The sequence below is a fragment of the Nyctereutes procyonoides genome, unplaced genomic scaffold (assembly GCF_905146905.1).
Source record: "Nyctereutes procyonoides isolate TBG_1078 unplaced genomic scaffold, NYPRO_anot_genome, whole genome shotgun sequence".
NCBI lineage: Eukaryota > Metazoa > Chordata > Mammalia > Carnivora > Canidae > Nyctereutes > Nyctereutes procyonoides.
Genome location: NW_026575117.1, coordinates 21,835,872 through 21,855,315, shown reverse-complemented (window position 1 = coordinate 21,855,315; position 19,444 = coordinate 21,835,872). Strand labels below are relative to the sequence as shown.

At 55.5% G+C, this 19,444-nt stretch overlaps 1 protein-coding gene and 1 long non-coding RNA gene across 5 annotated transcripts in view; one reads left to right on the top strand and one right to left on the bottom strand.

Annotated features, from left to right (window-relative positions):
- The window catches only part of LOC129515119 (uncharacterized), a 17,277-nt gene extending 14,840 nt beyond the window's left edge, over positions 1-2,437 (top strand). The window contains exon 3 of the long non-coding RNA XR_008665527.1: positions 19-2,437. This is a non-coding gene — a long non-coding RNA (uncharacterized LOC129515119). The remainder of the gene's footprint in view (positions 1-18) is intronic.
- Positions 1-19,444, bottom strand: part of SLC41A1 (solute carrier family 41 member 1) — a 22,672-nt gene extending 3,228 nt beyond the window's left edge. The window contains exons 1-11 of one of the 4 annotated variants that reach the window (XM_055333847.1): positions 18,585-18,941; positions 18,327-18,403; positions 15,795-16,846; positions 7,846-7,953; positions 6,719-6,790; positions 5,927-6,071; positions 5,635-5,781; positions 4,865-5,012; positions 3,909-3,988; positions 2,927-3,061; positions 2,451-2,599 (exon numbers count right to left, since the gene is read on the bottom strand). In XM_055333847.1, the coding sequence (XP_055189822.1) occupies positions 2,451-2,599; positions 2,927-3,061; positions 3,909-3,988; positions 4,865-5,012; positions 5,635-5,781; positions 5,927-6,071; positions 6,719-6,790; positions 7,846-7,953; positions 15,795-16,169 (1,359 nt within the window). In that variant the 5' untranslated portion in view covers positions 16,170-16,846; positions 18,327-18,403; positions 18,585-18,941. Of the gene's footprint in view, positions 1-2,450; positions 2,600-2,926; positions 3,062-3,908; positions 3,989-4,864; positions 5,013-5,634; positions 5,782-5,926; positions 6,072-6,718; positions 6,791-7,845; positions 7,954-15,794; positions 16,847-18,063; positions 18,081-18,326; positions 18,404-18,584; positions 18,942-19,422 lie in introns of those variants that run through there. The other 3 variants (XM_055333848.1, XM_055333846.1, XM_055333849.1) reach the window with 3 other exon arrangements.

The window sequence follows — 19,444 nt, the reverse complement described above, 5'->3', positions numbered from 1 at the left end:
TCCCTTCTATTTCTACAGATGGAGAATGATCTCGATTAGACCTTTGCTAGTGGCCCAGGACCAGTGGTATCAACAGCAGCTGGAAGCCGGTTAGAAATGCAGGATCTCAGTTCTGGCTCTTGATCTCAAACGGAATCTGCATTTTCACAAGATTCCCATACACTTTGAAGTTGGCAAAGCACCTGATCTGGAATACCAGGGGAGAGTGGGGTAGGCAGGCTTGCATCTTCTCTACCCTCAGCACCATTCCTGACATCTGGGCTCCCTAAATGACTGCATCTGCACGAGAATGAGACACTTTCTACCAGTAAATCTCCAACACAGTCATTTGGGAGGGAGGTTTTACTCTTAACTGTACTTTGCAAAAACTGTGGTATGTAAATTCCGCTCTGAGGGGAAAAGCAGACGCATGGGGGATCCTGAAGCCAGAACTGAGACCTAATTTTAAGCAAACTTGTTTATTCTCCTGTCTTCAAGGCAGCCAGAGGTTATGGTTCTAGCATCCTTCATGCTGCCCCTGCTTTGCACACAGCTGTCTCATGCTCCCGTGGCCTGCCCCTGGCCCTGGGTGAGGGCCAGCCCCCATAACGCTGCGCCCTTCCCAGCAGCTGCAGAAGAGTCCTGAATAAAGAGCGTGGCCAGCAGGACTTCAGGACATGCTTCAGGAAGAGCCTGACAGCAGCTGTGCCCTCATTCCACCTCATTCCAGGGACACATGGCTGAGAGGAGGGGGCAAAGGGATGAGGAAGGATCTCCGCAGGGGACCAAGTGCCCTGCTCTGGCCCTCCCCAGGCCTAGAGAAGACTGCAGAGGCAAGAGTACCTCCAGCGTGTCTGTAATGGGTAGTGAAGCCAAAGTTTCTCCTCCTCTGCAGAGGCCAAGGGCTATGCCCCAGCCACAGACCCTTGGCATCCCCGCCCTGCTTTCCCACCAAGTGCACTTCACTCCAACTTGCAGGGGAGTGTGGCTGCAGGGCAAAGAGCATATGGCTGGCTGATTCTTAGTCTGGCCTTGGCTAAGATGTCCCAACACACAGCCTTTAAGGTTTGTGGGGAGGGGGTTGGGGGAGGTTACCAGTAGGGGACTGGTTAAATGAAATTATATATATCTACAGGATAGAAGAATGCAGCCATAAGAAAATCAGGGTGCTCTTCTCTTTATGTATTGATGTGGAGTGATCTCTAAGATACACTCTTAGGTGAAAAAACAGGGTGTGGACAGTGTGTAGAGTACACTTCATGCGTGTAAAAAAAAAGAGGGACGCCTGGGTGGCTCAGTGGTTGAGCCTCTGCATTTAGCTCAGTGTGATCCAGGGTCCTGGGCTCGAGTCCCGCATCGGGCTCCCTGTGGGGAGCCTGCTTCTCCCTCTGCCTGTGTCTCTGCCTTTCTCTCTGTGTCTCATGAATAAATAAAATCTTTAAAAAAAAAAAAGGAAGGAAAGTAAGAAAAATTATATGTTTTCTTGTATAAATATAGAATAAGCTTGAAGGACATACAAGAAACGGACCACATGGATGGCCAGGAGGAGGCGGCTGGGTGGCAGAAAGAAGGCAGGAAAGAGGAGCTTTCACTTTGTCAACCTTTAAAAAGTTTTGAACTATGGGACTGTTCTTACCACTCAAAAGTCAAGTCTAGAGAAATTGAAAATGTATCATAGGGTAAGTGTGGCTCCAAGGGGAGAGCATAAGTAGGGGTTTTCATGATGGTGGAACAGTTCCATATCTTGACTGTGGTGGTGGACAGACGGATCTACACATGTGACAACTGCAGAGAACGAAACATACATGCAAACACACGGGTGTGTGTGCAATCAGGACAAGCCCTGTGGATTGTTCTAATGGTGATTTCCTGGTTTTGTTACCGTACTGACTTGTGTGAGATGTTACCACTGGGAGAAACTGGGTGAAGAGTACATGGCATCTCTTTGTATATATTTTTTGCAACTTCTTGTGAATATATCATTATTTCAAAATAAGAAGTGGGAAAAAATGGGATAATGGTACAAGGGAGAGAGTGTATCATATTACAGAATGGCAAGGCTGGACAGGATCCTACAGATTATCTAGTGGGGTGGTTTTGACACTTTTTCAAGCTGTGAAACCCTTCATTTAAAAGACATCTTCTAAGGAAGCCCAGCATGCAAAACAGCCAAGTGGAGTTCTGTGGCAAGGCCAGTGGGGGTGGCACCCCAGGCCCACCTGCTCAGCACCCTACACCTCCTGCCTAAAAACCAACACCTTGGGTCCTTTCCTCTCAATTTGTAAATGTGTCACTGAGGCTCAGCGAAATAGAGCAACTGGGGCAAAGTCACACGGCGTGTCAGTGACTTTGCTGGAACTACGGCCTGTGTTCTCCTGAGCCCCTGTCCGGTGTTTACTGGACACCTAGTCACAGAGGAAGAGGTGGTGGAATCGGTGGCAGGCCCTCCCCACACTCCTGCCACTCTGTACCTGGAGCAGTGCGGCTGTCATGTAGAAGATGATGAAGATGAGCGTGAGAGTGGTGTGCCCGCCCTGCATACAGCTGATGGTGTAGAGGAACACCAGGTGTCCTGGAACCACAAGAAGGAAGAGGACTCGGGCCGAGCGAGAATTCACATCTGGTACCAGGAGAGAGAGGGGGTGAGGAGTGAGGAGGAGGAGCCCTGGCCCCAGAAGGCCTTTCGGGCAGGAGGTGCCACCCTGCACTTCAGAACAGCAGGCAGCGGACAGTCTGTACCTCGGCACCCCAAGATCCCCAGCTCCCATGGCGTCCCCAGGAAGGATAGTCTTCCTGCCTGGGATCTGCTCTCCAGACTGCTGGTACCCAGCAGAGAGGGCGCTGCTGCCTATCTGGGTCCCAGCTGTTTTTTAAGGGAAGTTCCCTAATGGTTGGCCCCCTCCCTCCAGGCCTGGAATGGACTAGGAGGCTGGGACTCTGCCATTACCGGGACTGAAGAAGGTAGTACAAGGACTGGGGCAGCGGCGAGGGGCTTGCTCAGAGTTCTCGCCTGGCATCCCATTCATGTGCAGGAAGGTGGAGATGCGGCTGGCCTGCACTGCCACCAGATTGCCCCCAACACCTGTAGAGAGACATAAGCGCTCAGACGTGAAGGGAGTGAGGAGTGGGGAGGGCATGACACGTCTGCCAGTCCCCAAGAGAAGAGTGAGACTCTAAGAAGGAAGACAAACACAGGTTTGCTTCCATCCTCCCCTGTACTGAGACGTGGCAGTCCCACGTGCCCCTAGGGTGCTGAGAATGCAGGAAGCAGCACCGACTCAGGCCACCTGCCATCCCACACAGCCGAGGCGACAAGACCTGGCCTTGCCCAGCCCCTCCCCGCAGCTCTGAGCAGACCTGGGCACCCCCTCCCTGCTCCTGTGCTGGTTCCAGGAAGCAAGTTCAAGTATCAGGTTGGGCTCTGGACTCTGGACTCTGGCACTTCTAGGAACCGTGCTTGTAGTTGTTTGCCCTCTCTGCACTCCCTCCCTGACCTATTCCCTGCTCTTCTCAGCCTTTCTTTGAGCTCAGAGAGGCTGACTTACAGACTGCATCACCCAGGCTCCCTTGCTGGCTGCTTTTAATCGGGTTTGTTCATCAGGAGCTGCTAGTACACAGTCAGAGAGGGTGGAAGGAGAGGGCGCTCAGGTATTTTTTTTCTTACCCCTGTTGGGGGCAGAGGAGTGTTCTCTCTAGGCTCCTATAACGTTACTTTCTCACCCCCTGACCTTTGAGGACAGTGGCTTCTGGTTGTTGCTAATTTCTGGATCCTTCCTCTATTGCCCACTCCGTGAGCAGCCCCCTGGGTAAAGTCTTGAACTACCTGAGCTGGATACTCTTGCTGCCGGAATCCTGACTGATACAAAGGCCCCCATAACCTCTTCTCCTGTCCTCTTCCCCTTCCCCGGCAGCTGATGCCAAGACCTCACCGTTAATCACAGGTGTGAAGACAGCCATCCCTGCAAAGTTGGGGTCTGAGACCGTCTTGTCCAGGATGAGGCCTCCCACACTACACAGACAAAAACAAAGTGACACAAAGATCACTAACGGGTTGTGACTCGGTTCCAGGGATGACAGGCCCGTCTGGCCGTGGGGAAGAAGGGAAGCAAAGTGTTCCTAGGGTGGGGAGGGAGGGTCCCTTGACAACTTGTCCTGGCCTCCTATTCCAGACCAGCTGTTGCTTATAACATTCAGACTTGGCACGGTGTCCCCAGAGCAAGATGCTGGCACGGAGTCAGGCCCCTGCCTCCTGTACCTGCCCCTGCAGGCTGGTTTGAGGAGCACAGGGTGAGCACCCCATGAGGACTGAACTGACTTCCCCTTGTGGTAACAGCACCGGCTCCTCCTCAGGAACTGCCTGTCTCAAATTCAGTCACTATGGTTCGGGCGACAATGCCCCGGTGATGGCTAGGCCCCAGCCCCATCCAATCACAGCATTGCCTCCCCGAGGCCGCAGTGATGCAGGCACAGCCTTGTGGCTGGCTGAGAGCCAGTGAAACTCTGGAGTGGGACTTTGTGGAATTGCGGAGAGACTTCTTCTCACCACAGTCAGTAAGAGTAAGGGAAATAAGTATACACCCGGAGCCGCGGGCCATCATGGGGAAAAGCAGAGCCGAGACATACAGAATGCCAGAGCCCTGATGGGATGGATCATCTGTGTCCCTGAATCCAGCTTTGCCTTTTTAACTATCTAAGCCGGCACATTCTGCTTTTCAATGAGACCCATTTCGGATGGCTTCTGTCACATGTAACAGAAGGACATGGAGCCAACACTCTTGAAGGCATTTCTAGGGTCTGTACCACATTTCCTCTCCCTGGGGCTCCATGGGGAGTCTGTGGCAGGGAGGGGCGTGAGGGAAGGTGTGTAGCAAGGACCCGAGCCTACCTGCTGATGGCCATGGCAATGATGACAGGCTCCCAGCCCGAGTACAACACCTCCCTTGTGGCTGGGCTCCGTCGGGCCAGCACCACCCAGACAGGCAGCAGGGCCACGAAGAAGGCACACACCAGGGGATAGATGTATTGCCAGTCATCTGAGAGAGGCAGAGATCAGAGGGAGGTAAGCACTGCGGCTCCCTGCTCAGGCCTCCCCCGGCTCGGCCCGCCAACAAGCCGGCAGATCCACAGGAACGCCACACTAGGTGCCTGTAAATACATAACCTCATTGATCCTCGCCGTAAGCCCGGGAGAGAGGTGCGGCCAGCCTTGTCCATTGTGTAGATGAGGAAACCCACCTGCGAGCTCCCCAGGCACCGGGCTTAGTAGGCGCAGAGGCCAGCCTCCACGTTCCTTGCTCTGATCCCCAGAAATCACTTTCTCCCCTCCCCCTTCTCCCTGTTGCGAGCAGATTCCAGGCTTCAGCTCCTCTCTGTCACCCTCTCACCTGGACTCCTCTAAGGCAAGTGGGAGTCTGCAGGACCAGGCAGGAATGTATTTCTCAGATACTTTCCCCGGTGCCCCTGCTGCCTGCCCCTCAGCCTCATGTCTTGAAGCTCGGGGTGGGGGGGTAAAGGGGGGGGTGTTAGAACCAAACTGCTCCAACTAGATAGTTGAGAACATCGAGGAAATCCTTACACATTTGCAAACCCACTGCCATCTTTCCTAATCCCACCCAGGAGTCCACCCTGGTCACACCCCCGGTGGCCTCAGTCTCACCCCGCTCCAGGTAGAGTCCCCAGCTGATGCCTGAGAGCAGTGCCAAGGTGATGAGGTCACCCAGGCTGGCGGCAATGGGCGTGGCTACATTGTCCGGGTTGATTCCAATCTTTCTCGAGCCAATGATGACTCCAATCATGATCATACCTGGGGAGGAAGGGGAGGGGCCGGGCAGGGTGAGAAGAGATAAAGGGGTATCAACAAACAAAAGGAGAGACTGAAGGTGCCAGGCACAGCTGACACCCCCTAGGGTGGCCCTCCCTACTCCGTTGCCCCTCCCTTCCTTCTTTACCCAGGACCAGGGAGGCAATGAAGGCCGTGGCCACGCTGCTGGCACAGAGCAGGAAGGCGTGCGGGATACTGAAGTGGCCGTCAGGGATCCAGCCGAAGACGACGGCTGCGATGGATGCCAGGAAGCCCACGACCGTGGCTTGCACCTGCAGTGGGAGTGGGAACTCAGAGAGCCTCGGCGGCAGAGGGTTCCCTGGTGCAGGTCGCCGAGCACTCAGCCAGCTCTCTTCCTGGCTCTTAGCAGTCCCAGGAGGCAGGCTGGGCTGAACTGTGTGGTCCTCCCAGGCTGGATGATGTCTTTATTTAGTTTCACACCAGACACTAGTACTGGGCAGTGCACCCCGCAGGAGCCCAGGACGTGGTACTGGCTGAGTGAGCGTTCCTCTGGGGATTGGGGTGAAAATCAGCAGAGCCCGAGCCTTCAGTCAGGAGACAAGGCCCGGGCCTCAAGGGGGAAGACTCCCGGTCTGGAACCTGCGGAACCTCACACGGAGATGGAACAACGGTGGACAAGGACACTCCAGCACTGCACTCCTGAGTCTGATTTGTGGGAACTCGAGCCCAGTGGACCCCTGCGAGCCGAGAACTGACATGGGGCCTTCTGGGGCCCTCCCCTTCTTGGCTGCTTTCCTGGGAAACTTGGTTACCTCCTAGAGCTGCTGCGGGAGAAGCCAGCTCGGCAGGACGCTGGCGCCTCACTGGCAAGGCAAGCCGGCTGGGGCCGTACTCAGTCTTTAAGGTTCCTGACGAAGAGGGAAGCTTAGCCCACCCTCTCTGGTCTCCGCTTTCTTACCTGGATGAGGGCCATGTTCCCGGTGATCATCCGCCAGAGCTCCTTGGGCGTGTCCATGTGCCCAATGTTGGCCTGAGAGAGGGAGGGCAAGGGCCTGAAGCTCCGGGCTGGAGAAGGCTGTTAGGACCCTGCCTGGATCAGGAGGTCTGGACCGGGACATAACCACCAGGGAAAGTGAAGTGGCATCGAGGAGGCCAGGAGAAGGAAGGAGCTAAGGAGCCCGAGCTCCTCCAGCTGGTGGGCCCGGAGAGGGCTCCCAGGGCAGGTCCCTCTGTCCCCCTCCTCCTCCTCCCAGGACAGCTGCGAGCAGAGGCAGATTCCACCCTGTGCACTGCTCATCTGGGAAGCCCGTTCCCGCATGGGTCAGAAGGACCTGGTCCCTGACTGGGAAGCCAGCTTGCCGTTCTAGGGCAGGGAAGGTCGGCTGCTGGTGCGGGACTGGGCCTGCAAGACGGTGTGGGGAGAAGCGAGGTGGTGCGAGGGCGAGCTGGGGTGGGCTGGACAGGCTGCCGCTCTCTCTGTCGCCTTCTCTAGACTTGCAGCCACGTGGGACATCCCTGCCACCCGGCTCCCCTGGCCTCCCAAGTTTTATTGCTTCCCACTTCCCACCCCAGGCCCCTGTATCTGATTCAGTCTCTCGACCATCATGGCTGTGGGAAGGGGGAGTGATAAGCAGCCCTCTCTCTGTCTATTCCCTTAATGAAGAGCAAGCTGCCATGAGGGAATGGGATGGATGGGGGGCTGGGAAGGCCTGGCTCTGCTCCTGCCCAGCTGCAGAGTAGGGCTGGAGATCAGAGGAGGCCCCCATCTGTGCAGGTGGAGGGACCAGCGTGATGCTCGCCTGTCAAAGCTGCACAAACAGTCACGAGGCGGGTTGCAGAGCAGGGGGTGAGGCAAGAGTCCAGGAACGGCCGGGACATCCAGAAACCGAGCCTGGGAACTACTCTAGGCAGGGAGCCCCTGGCCCAGGAGGAGGACACCCAGCCTGGGATCTCCCTCCACCTTCCCACCCCAGCCCCACACTCCAGGCCTGGGCGCTTGGGAAAGGCCCAGAATGATCTCCCAGTCTGGTTTTGTGCTGCCCCGAGACTTCTGTGTGCCCCGTGCTTCCCTGCCAGGACACTCACTGCAGTGGACAGCCTCGATGCCAGGGTCATTTCCAGGTTCCCCTTAAGCCCCAGCAGTGCAGGCACCAGGATGAAGACCTCTGTCACCTTCTGGAAGACTTCCCAGTGCTACAAGGTGAAAACAGAACCCAGGAATTTCAGTGCCCCAAACGGCTGGCATCACATTGAACAGATAGTCTGGGATCAGGGGCTTGAGGAGGAAATGGAATCAGCAGGGCATGAGCACACAAGCCGCCTTTTCTCCAAGAACCCTGGACCCAAACCAAGACCATGGTGCTCCAATAGCAAAGCTCCCCCTTTCTGCCACCCAGAAATGGGGAGACGTGGAGGGAGCCCCCTGCCTGGCCCCACTCCCTCTGCCTGCTTTCTGCAGCCAGGGGACAGGAGGTGAGGGCCCACACAGCCGCCACCCGGGGCTGGCTTACACCCCAGAACTCCTTTGTGATCCCCCCTCAAATAGCAATCTCCAACCTCTTTGCCTTCAGCCCAGTTTCTCTGTGGCCTCAACCTTGGGTGGTGTTGTCTCAGCTGTTGAGAGCTGGGCTCCATGGGGCTGGGGCTGAGGAGATTAGAGTTTGTTTGGTTTCTGTGTCCAAGGGCTTTGGGCCTCAGCCACAGCAACTCTCCTCCTCAATAGGCTCTGAATTAACACCAGGCCCCCCAAACCTCTGCGTGCTGGCCTGTAAGAGGCTTTCTAGGCCTCCTCTGCCGTCTCTCACCCCACATTTCTCCCCCAAGCTCTCGGTTAGGAGAGGTGAGTGTCCTGCAGGATGAGCACTGGATTAGGAGTCAGGTGACATGAGTTCTAGTCCTGGGACATCCGGCCTGGCTCTCCCACCAGCTCCTTCAGCTAAGAGCTAGTAAGTGCCAACCATGTGCTAGGTTAAGTGCTCTACACATATTTTCTCATTTTGTCCAACAATCCACTCAGATGAGGGATATTTTTTCCCCCATTCTGTGAATAGGAAAAGGAGTTTCAGAGGGCAGCATGCTAGTGAGTGCTGAGGGGCAAATCCAAAGGAGCCAGGGTCGGCTATTTGAAAGCTACTTTAGTTGCAAGTGAAACTGAAGACTCGCAAAGAAGCTTGGGATTGCATCTCCCTCTCTGGTGCTGACTGCCACATGGACTTCTTTCTTTGTTCTTCATTTGTTTTAGGAATAGAGGGAGGAGGGGGCAGGCGGCCGGGCGGGTGTGTGTGGGGTGACGAGGGTGTCGTGGTCAGGAGGCAGAGTGCTGCAGGTGTGAGGACACTGGCCTGGGAGCCTCAGGTCTCTACAGGGAGACCACAGGGATGGGCCTCATGCTACCTCCCCAATGTTCCTCCACCTGGACCAGCGTGGGGACCTCAGACACACTATGGCATCAAGCATCCTGCTCAGGCATCAAGCTCCTGACTGTAAAATGGACGATTCAGAAGCCAAGTCGGATGGTCTTTGAAGGCCGTTCCAGCACTGAGACTCCACAGTCAAAGGAGGATAGCACCACAGCTGCAAATCAAACCCACAATGAGACAGATCACCTTATACCCATCGGGATGGCGACTATGAGAAAACCCCAGAAAATAACAAGTGTCAACAAGGGTGTGGAGAAACGGAAATCCTTGGGCACTGTTGGTGAGGATGGAGAATGCTGCAACATCTATGGAAAACAGTACGGAGGGGCCCCCCGAAATTAAAATAGAACTGCCATATGATCCCGCAATCTCACTGCTAGGTAGAGATCCCAAAGAAGTGAAAGCAGAGTCTTGAAGAGATATTTGCTCACCCATGTTCATAGCAGCATGATTCACAATGGCCAAGAGGTATAGGCAACCGAGATGTCCACTGATAGATGAATGGACACGTACAAGTGGTATAAACGTACCATGGAATACTACTTATCCTTCGACAGGAAGGACATTCCGACCTGTGCTACCACATACATAAGCCTGAAGGACATTACACTCAAGTGAAACAAGCCAGCCACAGGAAGACAAATGCTGTAGGATTCCACTTATGTAAGGTATCCAAAGTAGTGAAACTCATAGAAATAAAAAGGAGGATGGTCAGTTGCCAGGAGCTGGAAGGGAATTTAGTGTTTCATGGATATAGGGTTTCAGTTTTGCAAGATGAAAAGTTCTGGAGATCTGTGCCACAACAGTGTGAATATACTTAACAACTACTGAACTGCACGTTTAAAAAATGGTTAAGTTGATACACTTTGTTATGTGTGGTTTTTTTTTTTAATCACAATAAAAAAAATAATAATAAAGATGAGCAAGAAGTATCAGAGAGGGCTGGGGCTAGGGCCAGAGACCCGGGGAGACTGGACACCAGGAAGGCCTATAAGATAAGGATTTTTCTTTTTTCTTTTCTTTCACTTTCTTTTCTTTCTAAAAAATTTTATTTATTTCAGAGAGACAGAGATAGCAACTGAGATAGCACAAGTGGGAGAAGATGGAGAAGCAAGCTCCCCACTCAGCAGGGAGCCCAACAGGGGGCCCCATCCCAGGACCCCAGGATCATGAGCTGAGCCGAAGCAGACACTTAACCGACTGAGCCACCGAGGCGCCCCTGGATTTCTCTTTTCTTGTCAGAGTGCTCTCTGTGGGGGTGTGTGCATGTGTGGTGTGGAGAAGTCAGTGCCAGGATCTCAGGGGAGGGCATATCTCTCCAGGCCTAGAGCACATCCTGACCTTAGCTCCTGGTCTGGCCCCAGACAGTGGGAGGGCCTAGGACTCTCTTTAGGGGAGCCCCTCTCTAAGACTAAGGATGGGAAAGAACCCTGTCTCCATGCTCCTTCTCCCCCAGCAACAGTTGCCGAGCTCTGAGGTACCCAAAGGAAGAGCCAGCCCCTTGCGGATGCCGGAGGGATGCCTGAGTCCCTTCTCACTGGCGGGGTCCCCCAAAAAAAGGCAGCCCCAGTGAGCCCCAGCCACCCTGGAGGAACTCAAACTCAGGCACTGCTACTCTTGGACATGGCTGGTACTACCCCTGGGGTTCCAGCTCCCCGGGGGCCAGCCACGCTCGGTTCTGCCTCTCCTTTCTCACCTAACCTGGACAAACATCTCCGGAGAGGGGAAGAAGGCCCCTCTGCTCCCCTCCCCTCATGAGGTGGCTGACTGGGGGGCTCTCGAAGCTTCTCTGGGAGCCCAGCCTCATATCCCCTCCTCCCTCCAAACCACCCACCCCTCCCAGCATCCAAGCTGCCAGTTCTCTGCGGAGCTTGGCTCTCCTGCCCGGCGTACGTGACGTGTATGTGCTGGCGGTAAAGAAGGCGGGCAAGAAATACTTCAAGTGTATGCGTGGAATACTGTCTAAATTGTTTGTAAGGGATATTGTTTGTCTTTGTGATTATTCGAGAAGCAAATGTAGGAAGCTCAGCTAAACCCCTCTGGCTGCCCCTATTGGCACTCCAAAGCACTCCGCCTTCCAGTACACACGTTAGAAGGACCTAGAAGGTACGGGGTTTCAGTTGTGATGAGCTGAGAGACAGACAGGCAAGGGAAACGAGCAGCCACGGTAACAGCCCCTCTGCAGGAGTCTTCCCAGCCCACACAGAATCCAGCCTGGGATCTCACACCCCCTGACCACCAGCCTAGCAAAGCCCTGAGCTGGCACTTGGGTCAGAGTAGCCGATTCCTACACACATACTTTCTTCACCCACAGAACCTTCTCAAAGAGGCAGCTCAGGCTGGGGCAGGGGTGGGGGGTGGCCTCACAGCTGTGGAACCACCTTGGGGGGCCGGGCAGCCCTTGAGCGGGTAGAGTGTGGCAGGGGCAGGCAGTGAGTGTCTCTTTTTCTTCCTCTGGCCTAGTTCAGCCCCATCCTGTTCATCCTGGCCGGGAGTGCCTGCCCCTGAAGTCAAACCTGTCAGCCAAGCCTTCACCCACGCCTTCCTGCTCTGCTGGGGACAGAAAAGGCCATGTTCCAGGAAGCGCTGCCCCACTTGGCAGGGGGAGGGCATCTACAGACAGCATTGCTTTTCAGACATGCAGTGCCTCTTCCCTATCTTTCTCTGTCCCTCCCAGGGAGTGGGGCTGCTCATTGGTCCCTGCTCTCTGGGGGTTAGAAGTGAGACTGCTCCCTCCACACTCCAAAATAATCCTGATTCAGAGTGATCACCCGAAATCGTGTACCTCAGTGGCTCAACCATTACCTCTTCCTTGTCTTTCCATCCTGCCTTTTCTGTCCCTTACCTTCTCCAGCCTCATATACTCACTCTTTCCTGCTTCCGAGTGTTCTGCTCTGAGCTCTCCTCCCTTCCAGGAGGGTAGAAGCAGGGAGGAGAGTCACAGCCAGGAAGAGCTGGAATCAAGACATTAAGAAGACAAAAAACCCCTGAGCACCAGGATGTGGGAAGACCCCGGAAGCTGGGCTGGAGTTGATCTTTCAGGGTGAGGACTGAGTCAGATCACCTGTCTGAGGCTTTCCCCCTCTGCAGGTGTCCCAGGTGTCCAAGGACAAGGGCCTCAGGGCAGTACCTGGGTATCCAGGGCTGCACAAAGTGTGAGAAAGGAGGTGGTCAAGGGAGATGGGATCTGAGCATCCTGCCCAGGAGTGCCAGCGGCCCTGGGAGCAGGCCAGCCAGGGAGGAATGCTTCTTTGCCCTCCACTCCACTTTCATTGTGGTGGACTCTTCCATATACACAGCAGAGCTGAGAGCAGGAGGAGGAGGTATTTGGGGGAAGGGGTCTCCTTTCCTTGAGATCCTCAGCAAGTAGTAGTGAGTTAAAATAAGGACCTATGGGTCCTGCTTATCTTAACACAGCTGGGAATTCCAGGGAAGATTGCTCCACCGCCTCTTGCCAACCCTACCCCTCAAAAAGTTGACAGCAGGGGTGCCTGAGTGGCTCCGTGGTTGAGTATCTGCCTTCGGTTCAGGGCGTGATCCCAGGGTCCTGGGATCGAGTCTTGCATCGGGCTCCTCACAGGGAGCCTGCTTCTCCCTCTGCCTATGTCTCTGCCTCTTTCTCTGTGTCTCTTATGAATAAATAAATACAATTTTAAAAACTTAAAAAAAAAAAGGCTGACAGCAAAGAGGAGTGAGATGCCCTGCAATGGCCTAGGACCAGACTTGGACACCACTGATGCAGGGCACAGAGCACCTGTGGCAAATCCATACCCAACCACAGTCAACCCCTTCCAGTCCCAATGTGGGGCCCAATCCTGCTTTCCTTCCTAGATGTCATAGGAACTTCGACATGGTGGGACGTTGGAGCTGATGGTAGTCCATGTATCCTTTTTCTAATTTTAGTCAGTATACCAGGCCCTTATCTCACTGCAGATGCTGGCTGTGCACGTTGACTGGGGTGGAGCAGGGAGGGAGAGCAGATAAGAGGCAACAAAAATGACCTTCCAGAAAGAGACTGAGTCTTCTGCAGTAGTAGGGAAAGATGGGGAGCCCTGGACCAAAGAGACATTGGCACCAACTCGGGACTTCTGCTCATTTGCTCTGAGATGCCAGGGACACTCTACAGCCATCTGCTCCAGATGGCCCTAGTCTTAGGCCACTCTGGTTCTGTCCCACGGAAGACCATGGCACCTTATGAAGGGGGATGAAAGTGTGAATCCCTAGAAATCATCCTGTTCTTCCTGAATCTCAGATTGTCAGCCACCCCCACCCAACAACCTTTGCTTCCCTGGCTGTGGAATCAGACTCTCCCTGTGGTCCTATGTCCTGGTCTTTCTGCATCCTCCTCCTGCCCTGATATCACTGTAGCCATCTGCAAGGCCTGCTTCAACCCAGCTGTGGCAGGAAGGCTGGGGGAGGGGGACCAGGACAAACCAACCATTGTCATTCACATCAAATGGACCCTAGCTCTGGGGTGAGCCTAAGTGCCACACCGAGGGCAACTGCTGGCCTTCTGTGGGCATGTTGGGCAGGCTCCAAGTGTACCTACCGATGTCTCAGGCTCATGGGTGTGCGATGAGGGTGGGGCAAGACTCAGAAGCCTTTTCCAGCTCTGGAATTCTCTGAGTATATGGGAATGGGGTGGGGGTTGGGGCCTGCTAAGAATCTTTGTTCTTGTTCACTTTAGAATATAACTCCAATTGTTCCAGATTCCGATCCACCCTTTTCTTTGAGGGAAGATGGAGAGCAGACTCCTCCCTGAGTCTTTAACCAACTGGCGACCCATGGGCATGGTATAGGCCAAGAGGTTAAGGCTCTGAGTCAAGATGACCATGGACAATTTACCTAATCCGTCTAAGCTGTAGGTTTCCTATCTACAAAATGGAGAAGATTATGGTTCTTACCTCATGGGTCTACAGAAGAGCCCAACAAATGCTCCCCAACCCCATTATTATTATCCAGAAAACAGAACAACTGGAACCTGGTTCTACACCCCTTTGTAAGTACCAAACCAGAACTTAAACACTCCTAAGAATGAGAACCAAAGCCACAGTAAAGGGATGGAAGAGGTGGAGAAACTGCTACTTCAGTCTCTTTTCTCTTCCGGCCACTACCGCCACTCACTGCCCTAGAAAGTGAAACAGCCGCTGGGGAGGAATCCAAAGTCTGCCTTCCCAGCTGCAGATTGGCTTCCCAACTGCCATGAAGAACAACCCTGAAGACAGTAGGCCGGGGGAAGGGAAGGCAGTATGAGGCACTTTGGCAGCACGTAAACACCATCCTCATTATCAACAGGCTTCTAAGGGCTCAAGTCAAAGTGGTCCAGGTGGACACCGTTGACAGAACCAGCTACAAGCAACACACTCAGTTCCCGGGACACCGGCATGGAGACATCCATCCACCAACAGGACTCTGCATCGCCACATGCATCATTTGTAGGGTTGGCTTGGCACAGGGGAGGAGATGCTGACTTCCATGTCCTTCTGGGAGATTTGGTTAGAGACCAACTGGGAGGTCCCAAGGGCCAAGGCCGTCTCCCATCTTTGTATTTCCCCCAAGTACCTAGGACAGAGCTCAGCACTCAGTAGGAATTTGATACCTGCCAATGATGAACTTTGATAAACCCAGTGCCTTCCGGGAAAACCACTCAGCGTGCCTTACTGCACTTCAAAACCTTTTGCCTGGAAACAAGACTTGAATGATCTCTTGGACCTGAAGGTTCTGGGTGAGTCCAAACCTACAGAATGCTTGCTACATAGCACGCCCCAGACTCTCAGCTTCTGGATCCTGCCAATTCCCATCCTTAACTCTACCCAATTTTAGTATATGTGCTGCCGAAGTGAGCACATCCTTAACTCTACTCAAGAGCCTCACAAAGAGCCCTCTTTGCCCCGGGCAGGTTCATGAAAGACAGGTAAGAAGCAGAGAGGGGAGAGAGTTCTGCCCAGGCCTGGTTGCCTTTTGTCCCCATTTACACCACACAATTAGCACTTCTGGGTCTTACCAGGTTGCCCACCCCCTGCCACTTCCTGCCCAAATCATGCATCAGATAGCATGTGCCCACCCCCGGGCCCCAAGGAGACTGTGCCAAGGTTACAGGCAGATAAGCAACACAAAACAAAACGCCTTTAAGAACCTTCCCACTTAATTTGAGACCCTCTTGGCAGCCAAACAAATTCCTGCCCAGCAGGGGGATGGAGGGGAGGCTTGAAACTGAGCTTTTTACTGTGGGCATCCTTGAAACCCCAGGTGAAGGGAAAAGAAAGCATAAAGAGGAGTCCCATCTAGGAGGAGTGCCCCGGGAGGGATGGCAGGCAACAACCTTGTTCCAGCTCTCCCCTTCCAAGCCTCAGCTCTGGAATTCTGCTTCTGTTCAGCAGTGCTGCCCTGACCGCCTCCTCGGGGCTACTGGGGTTCCTCGAGGCTTCTGTAGAAAGTAACTAGACCAAGCAGAATTTGAGGACGTGATCCAAAGGGAAACGGTTCTAGGAAGCAGCAGCTGCTTCTCACAGGGAGGTGGAGAGAACGCTCCCAGAGTCGCTCCCAGAGTCCGTTTCCCAGGAGGAAAAGGTAGCCCCGGGCTCAAGGTCAAGAGCCGCCCTACCCAGGTCCTACCTGCACGATGTCCAGCACCATGCCAGCAGCCACAGTCCCAAAGCCTGCCAGGAGGAAGGGGAACAGCACTTGCAGCCCGATGGAGAAGGAGGTCTCCTTGAGTGGAGAGGGCGGTGCGGGGCCATGGTCGGTGCTGACGTCATCACTCTCATTGCTCTGGCTCCCGTTCTCCAGCAGGGCGTCCTCCTCCCGGACCCCCTTGGCGTTGGCCCGGGACTCGATCACCACCACCTCCACGCCGGCCCCATCAGGCCCCAGGAACTCTGAGGTCCCGGCCAAGGGCTCTCGCCCGGGGCCATCTGAAGAGCAGGGCGAGGGAGCAGGGCCAGTCCCGTTGAGCTGGTGGGCGTCCTTCGGCTCTGGCTTAGAGGACATGACGGGAAGGGAGGAGGGGAAGGGGGAGCTTTCTTTCTCTCTCTCTCTCTCTCTCTCTCTTTCTCTCTCTCTCTTGTTTCTTTTTGCCTTCTCCCTCCCTCTCTAAGTCGGGAAAAGAACTTAGTCTTGGGGTGAGCCCAGGCTTGGGCGCCGCGGGACCTCTTCCCACGGCTCTCTGCTCCTACCAGGTGCTGCAAAAACTGGTCCACCGACAGGCAGCCCCATCAAGCACTGAAGCTACGAGCCGGAGGGAAGCAAGAAACTCCCCACCAGACTCCGCAGCCAGCCACCGGGGGTCCAGATGCCTGACTCTGGCCGGCCAACACTGTGCTGGGGGAAGAAGCTTATTTGGCCTCTTCTCTTCTTTGGTTCTGAGTGAGCAGCAGGCTCCTCAGAGCAGGGGGCATCCAGAGTAGAAGAGCCCAGCCAAGTCTGGGGTGCCCTCTGAGGTGGCCCTTCTTTCATGAAAAGTAGCTTGAGTTCAAATCCTTTGGAAGGTAAGCCCCGGCCTAGGGCTGTGGCTCCTTTGGCCTCCCACAGCTCCTCGGGCTCTGCTGGTCCCAGGGCAGTGTCTGCTGTCCTTCCACTTTCTTCCAGAGATTTCCTTCCTTCCTGGGAAGACCTTGTCCTGTCCTAAATCCCTGGTCCTTCAAGTTACGAGAATCTGTGTGGAACACCTGATGTGGGAAGGAAGGAGACAAGAAAGAATGCTATGACATGGCGAAGGACAGCTCATACCAAGACAACTTTCCCACAAGACAGGCATAAGGAGTTTGTTTTTCTCTTGCTCCTTTTCACTAAAACTACCCATGCCTGCATTGTGACATCTGGAGGCCCAGTAGGCACTAGCCCTGTGGTCCTCCCAACTGGCAGCCCACTGCCTGGCAGGGATCACCGCTGTTGTCAACAGCAGCGAGACAGGGCCAGCCTGGGAGACCTTGACATTGTCTTCTTGGCGACCAGGTGTGGACAGGGATGTCCTGGGGAGACCCCTTCTTGAATGATCATTAAAAACCCAGGATGATTTCAGTGTGGTCTCCCAGTGGGGTCAGTTACAAATTCAGTCACAAGCTCCCTGCCACACCGCGGAGATACTCCACTGTAGATAGTGATTGTTTACAGTCACAAGACAGCTGTGCAAGGCAAATAAACAGGGAGAATCTGATCATTAAGTGAAAGTCTCCAGACCCCCAAATGCCCTAGCCCATGGGGGAGGGGGAAATAAAACAAAACTAGGAGGACTCCCTGGGCAATGGGGCAGGGCTGCCAGACCAAGGCCAAGAGCCAGAGGCCTACCCACTCCTGCCCTTGAGAGTCAGCAGTGTTACAAAAAGCTCAGGCGCTGACTGGGATCCAGGCTTCTGTCTCTGCTTCTCTCCCCCTGCTCTTGGCCCTGTGGATTTGTCAGATAGGACAGGGGAGTTATCTCAGTTTGAAAGGGAAGAGGATAGAACTTTTGGTTATTATGCACACATTTCAGTTTCCTAGGTTCGCCCCGTTCCCCAGGGTTACTGAGAGTTGGATATGGCGGAATTCTAAAAAACAAAAACAAAAAACAAAAGCAGCAACTAAAAAAAAAAAAAAAAAAAAAAAAAAAAAAAAGTAAAACCAAAACAAAGCAAAACACAAAGCAGCATAAGCCAAAACACACTTGCTCCCAAATGCAAGCGTCTGGCCGCAATGGCCCCACTTCTCTTGTTTAAAGGAATCCCCAGGCCCTGATCCCACTCTATCCCATTTCACCAAAATAGTTCTTACAAGGAAAAAAACAAAAAAAAATACGTTTTCTTAAAAAGAGAATTTCCCTAGGTGGGATGAACAAGTACTTAGGTATTCCAAACACAATTAGTCAACTGCAGCTTGGGAAAGGGTGATTCAAACTCCAGTAACTGACCCACGGGAACTGTTTTCTCTTTCTATAGGCTCAGGGCACACATGCAGGTTCCCTTTTCCAGTCTCCTTGAACACGGTCCTGCGGTTCTCTCAGAGACCCTCCCTCGGGATCCAGAAAGAGACCTCGGGGCAGGAGAGAGAGCACTGCCCCCGGGCCAGCAGCGTCTGCTAGAATTGGACCCTCCGTCCCTCCTCCTGCCTCCCGGGCAGGCCAGCTCCACCGAAAGGGGGGCGCGCAGGAAGGGAAGCCAGGGAGTCCCTCACCCCACTCCTTCCAGCAAAGAGACTTCGCACGGGCCTAAGGCCCTGGGAGGAAAGAAGCAAGAGTGAACCAGGATGCCCTGAGGAGGGAACAAAAAGGACCCGTTTCAGTATCTGCAGACCCGGGGTGGGGGCGGGGGGGGGACCCGGGTGGCCTCCCCCGCCTCCCCCCGCCTCTCCCGCATTCGCACGCAGCAAATGCGCTGCGCGCCAGGGCTCCCGCCCTCCGCCACCCACCGCCCGGGACCCAACAGGACTGACCTGCCTCTCGCTTGGGAGCAAAGGGGGCGCCTGGCGAGTGGCAGCAGGGACCCGTGGCCTCGGGGGGTGCAGGGCTCCCCCTCTTCTCATCACTCCTCCTCGGCCCCCGGCGTGCCCCCCGCACCCCCGGCCCAGGCGAGCGTCCAGCCGCGACCCCCGGCTCGCTCCATTTCGCCCCGGCCTTACAGCGAGGCCGCCGCTCCGCCCGCGCGAGGGGTGGGTGGCCGCGGAGGGCAGGATATACGGCCTCGGCCGGGCGGGGGGGACGCGGGCGGGGGGGCCCGGGCGGGGGGCCGCGGGGCCGAACTCACTCGCCCCCAATCGCTTCTTGCCCGCGGACTCGGGCCCGACTGGTTGGCTGCCGGTGGCAAACGTGATCTGGGGCAGACTGGGTGGCACCCCCCCCCCGCATCCGAAATGGTCCGGGATGGACGGGCGCAGCAGCCAATCCGGGGCCGGGGCCGGGGCGGGGGCGGGCTCAGCCTCGGCCCCGCCTCCTTCCCTCGCTCGGTGCCGGGGGGCGGGGCGCGGGGGCGGCGCCGAGCGCGGAGCGGCGCGAGCTGCGGGGAGCCGCGGGGGGCTGCGGGGGGCGGCGGGGGCGCGAGCTCGCGGGCCCCTCCCGGGCGGCCGCCGCCCCCGGTTCCCGCCTGCTCCGGCCCCTTTTCGGGCGAGCGCGCCTGGGCGCGGTTCCTCCAGCCTGGCCTTCGGGAAGGCCCGGACGCGTCGGCGCGGGGTCGGACCCCGCGGGCTCGGACCCCGCGGGCTCGGGGGCTCGGGGGCTCGGGCCGCCGCCCCCGCGCTCCTGCCCGCGCTCTGCGCCCGGGGGAGCCGCGCCCACCTCGCTCTCGCACGCGGCCCCG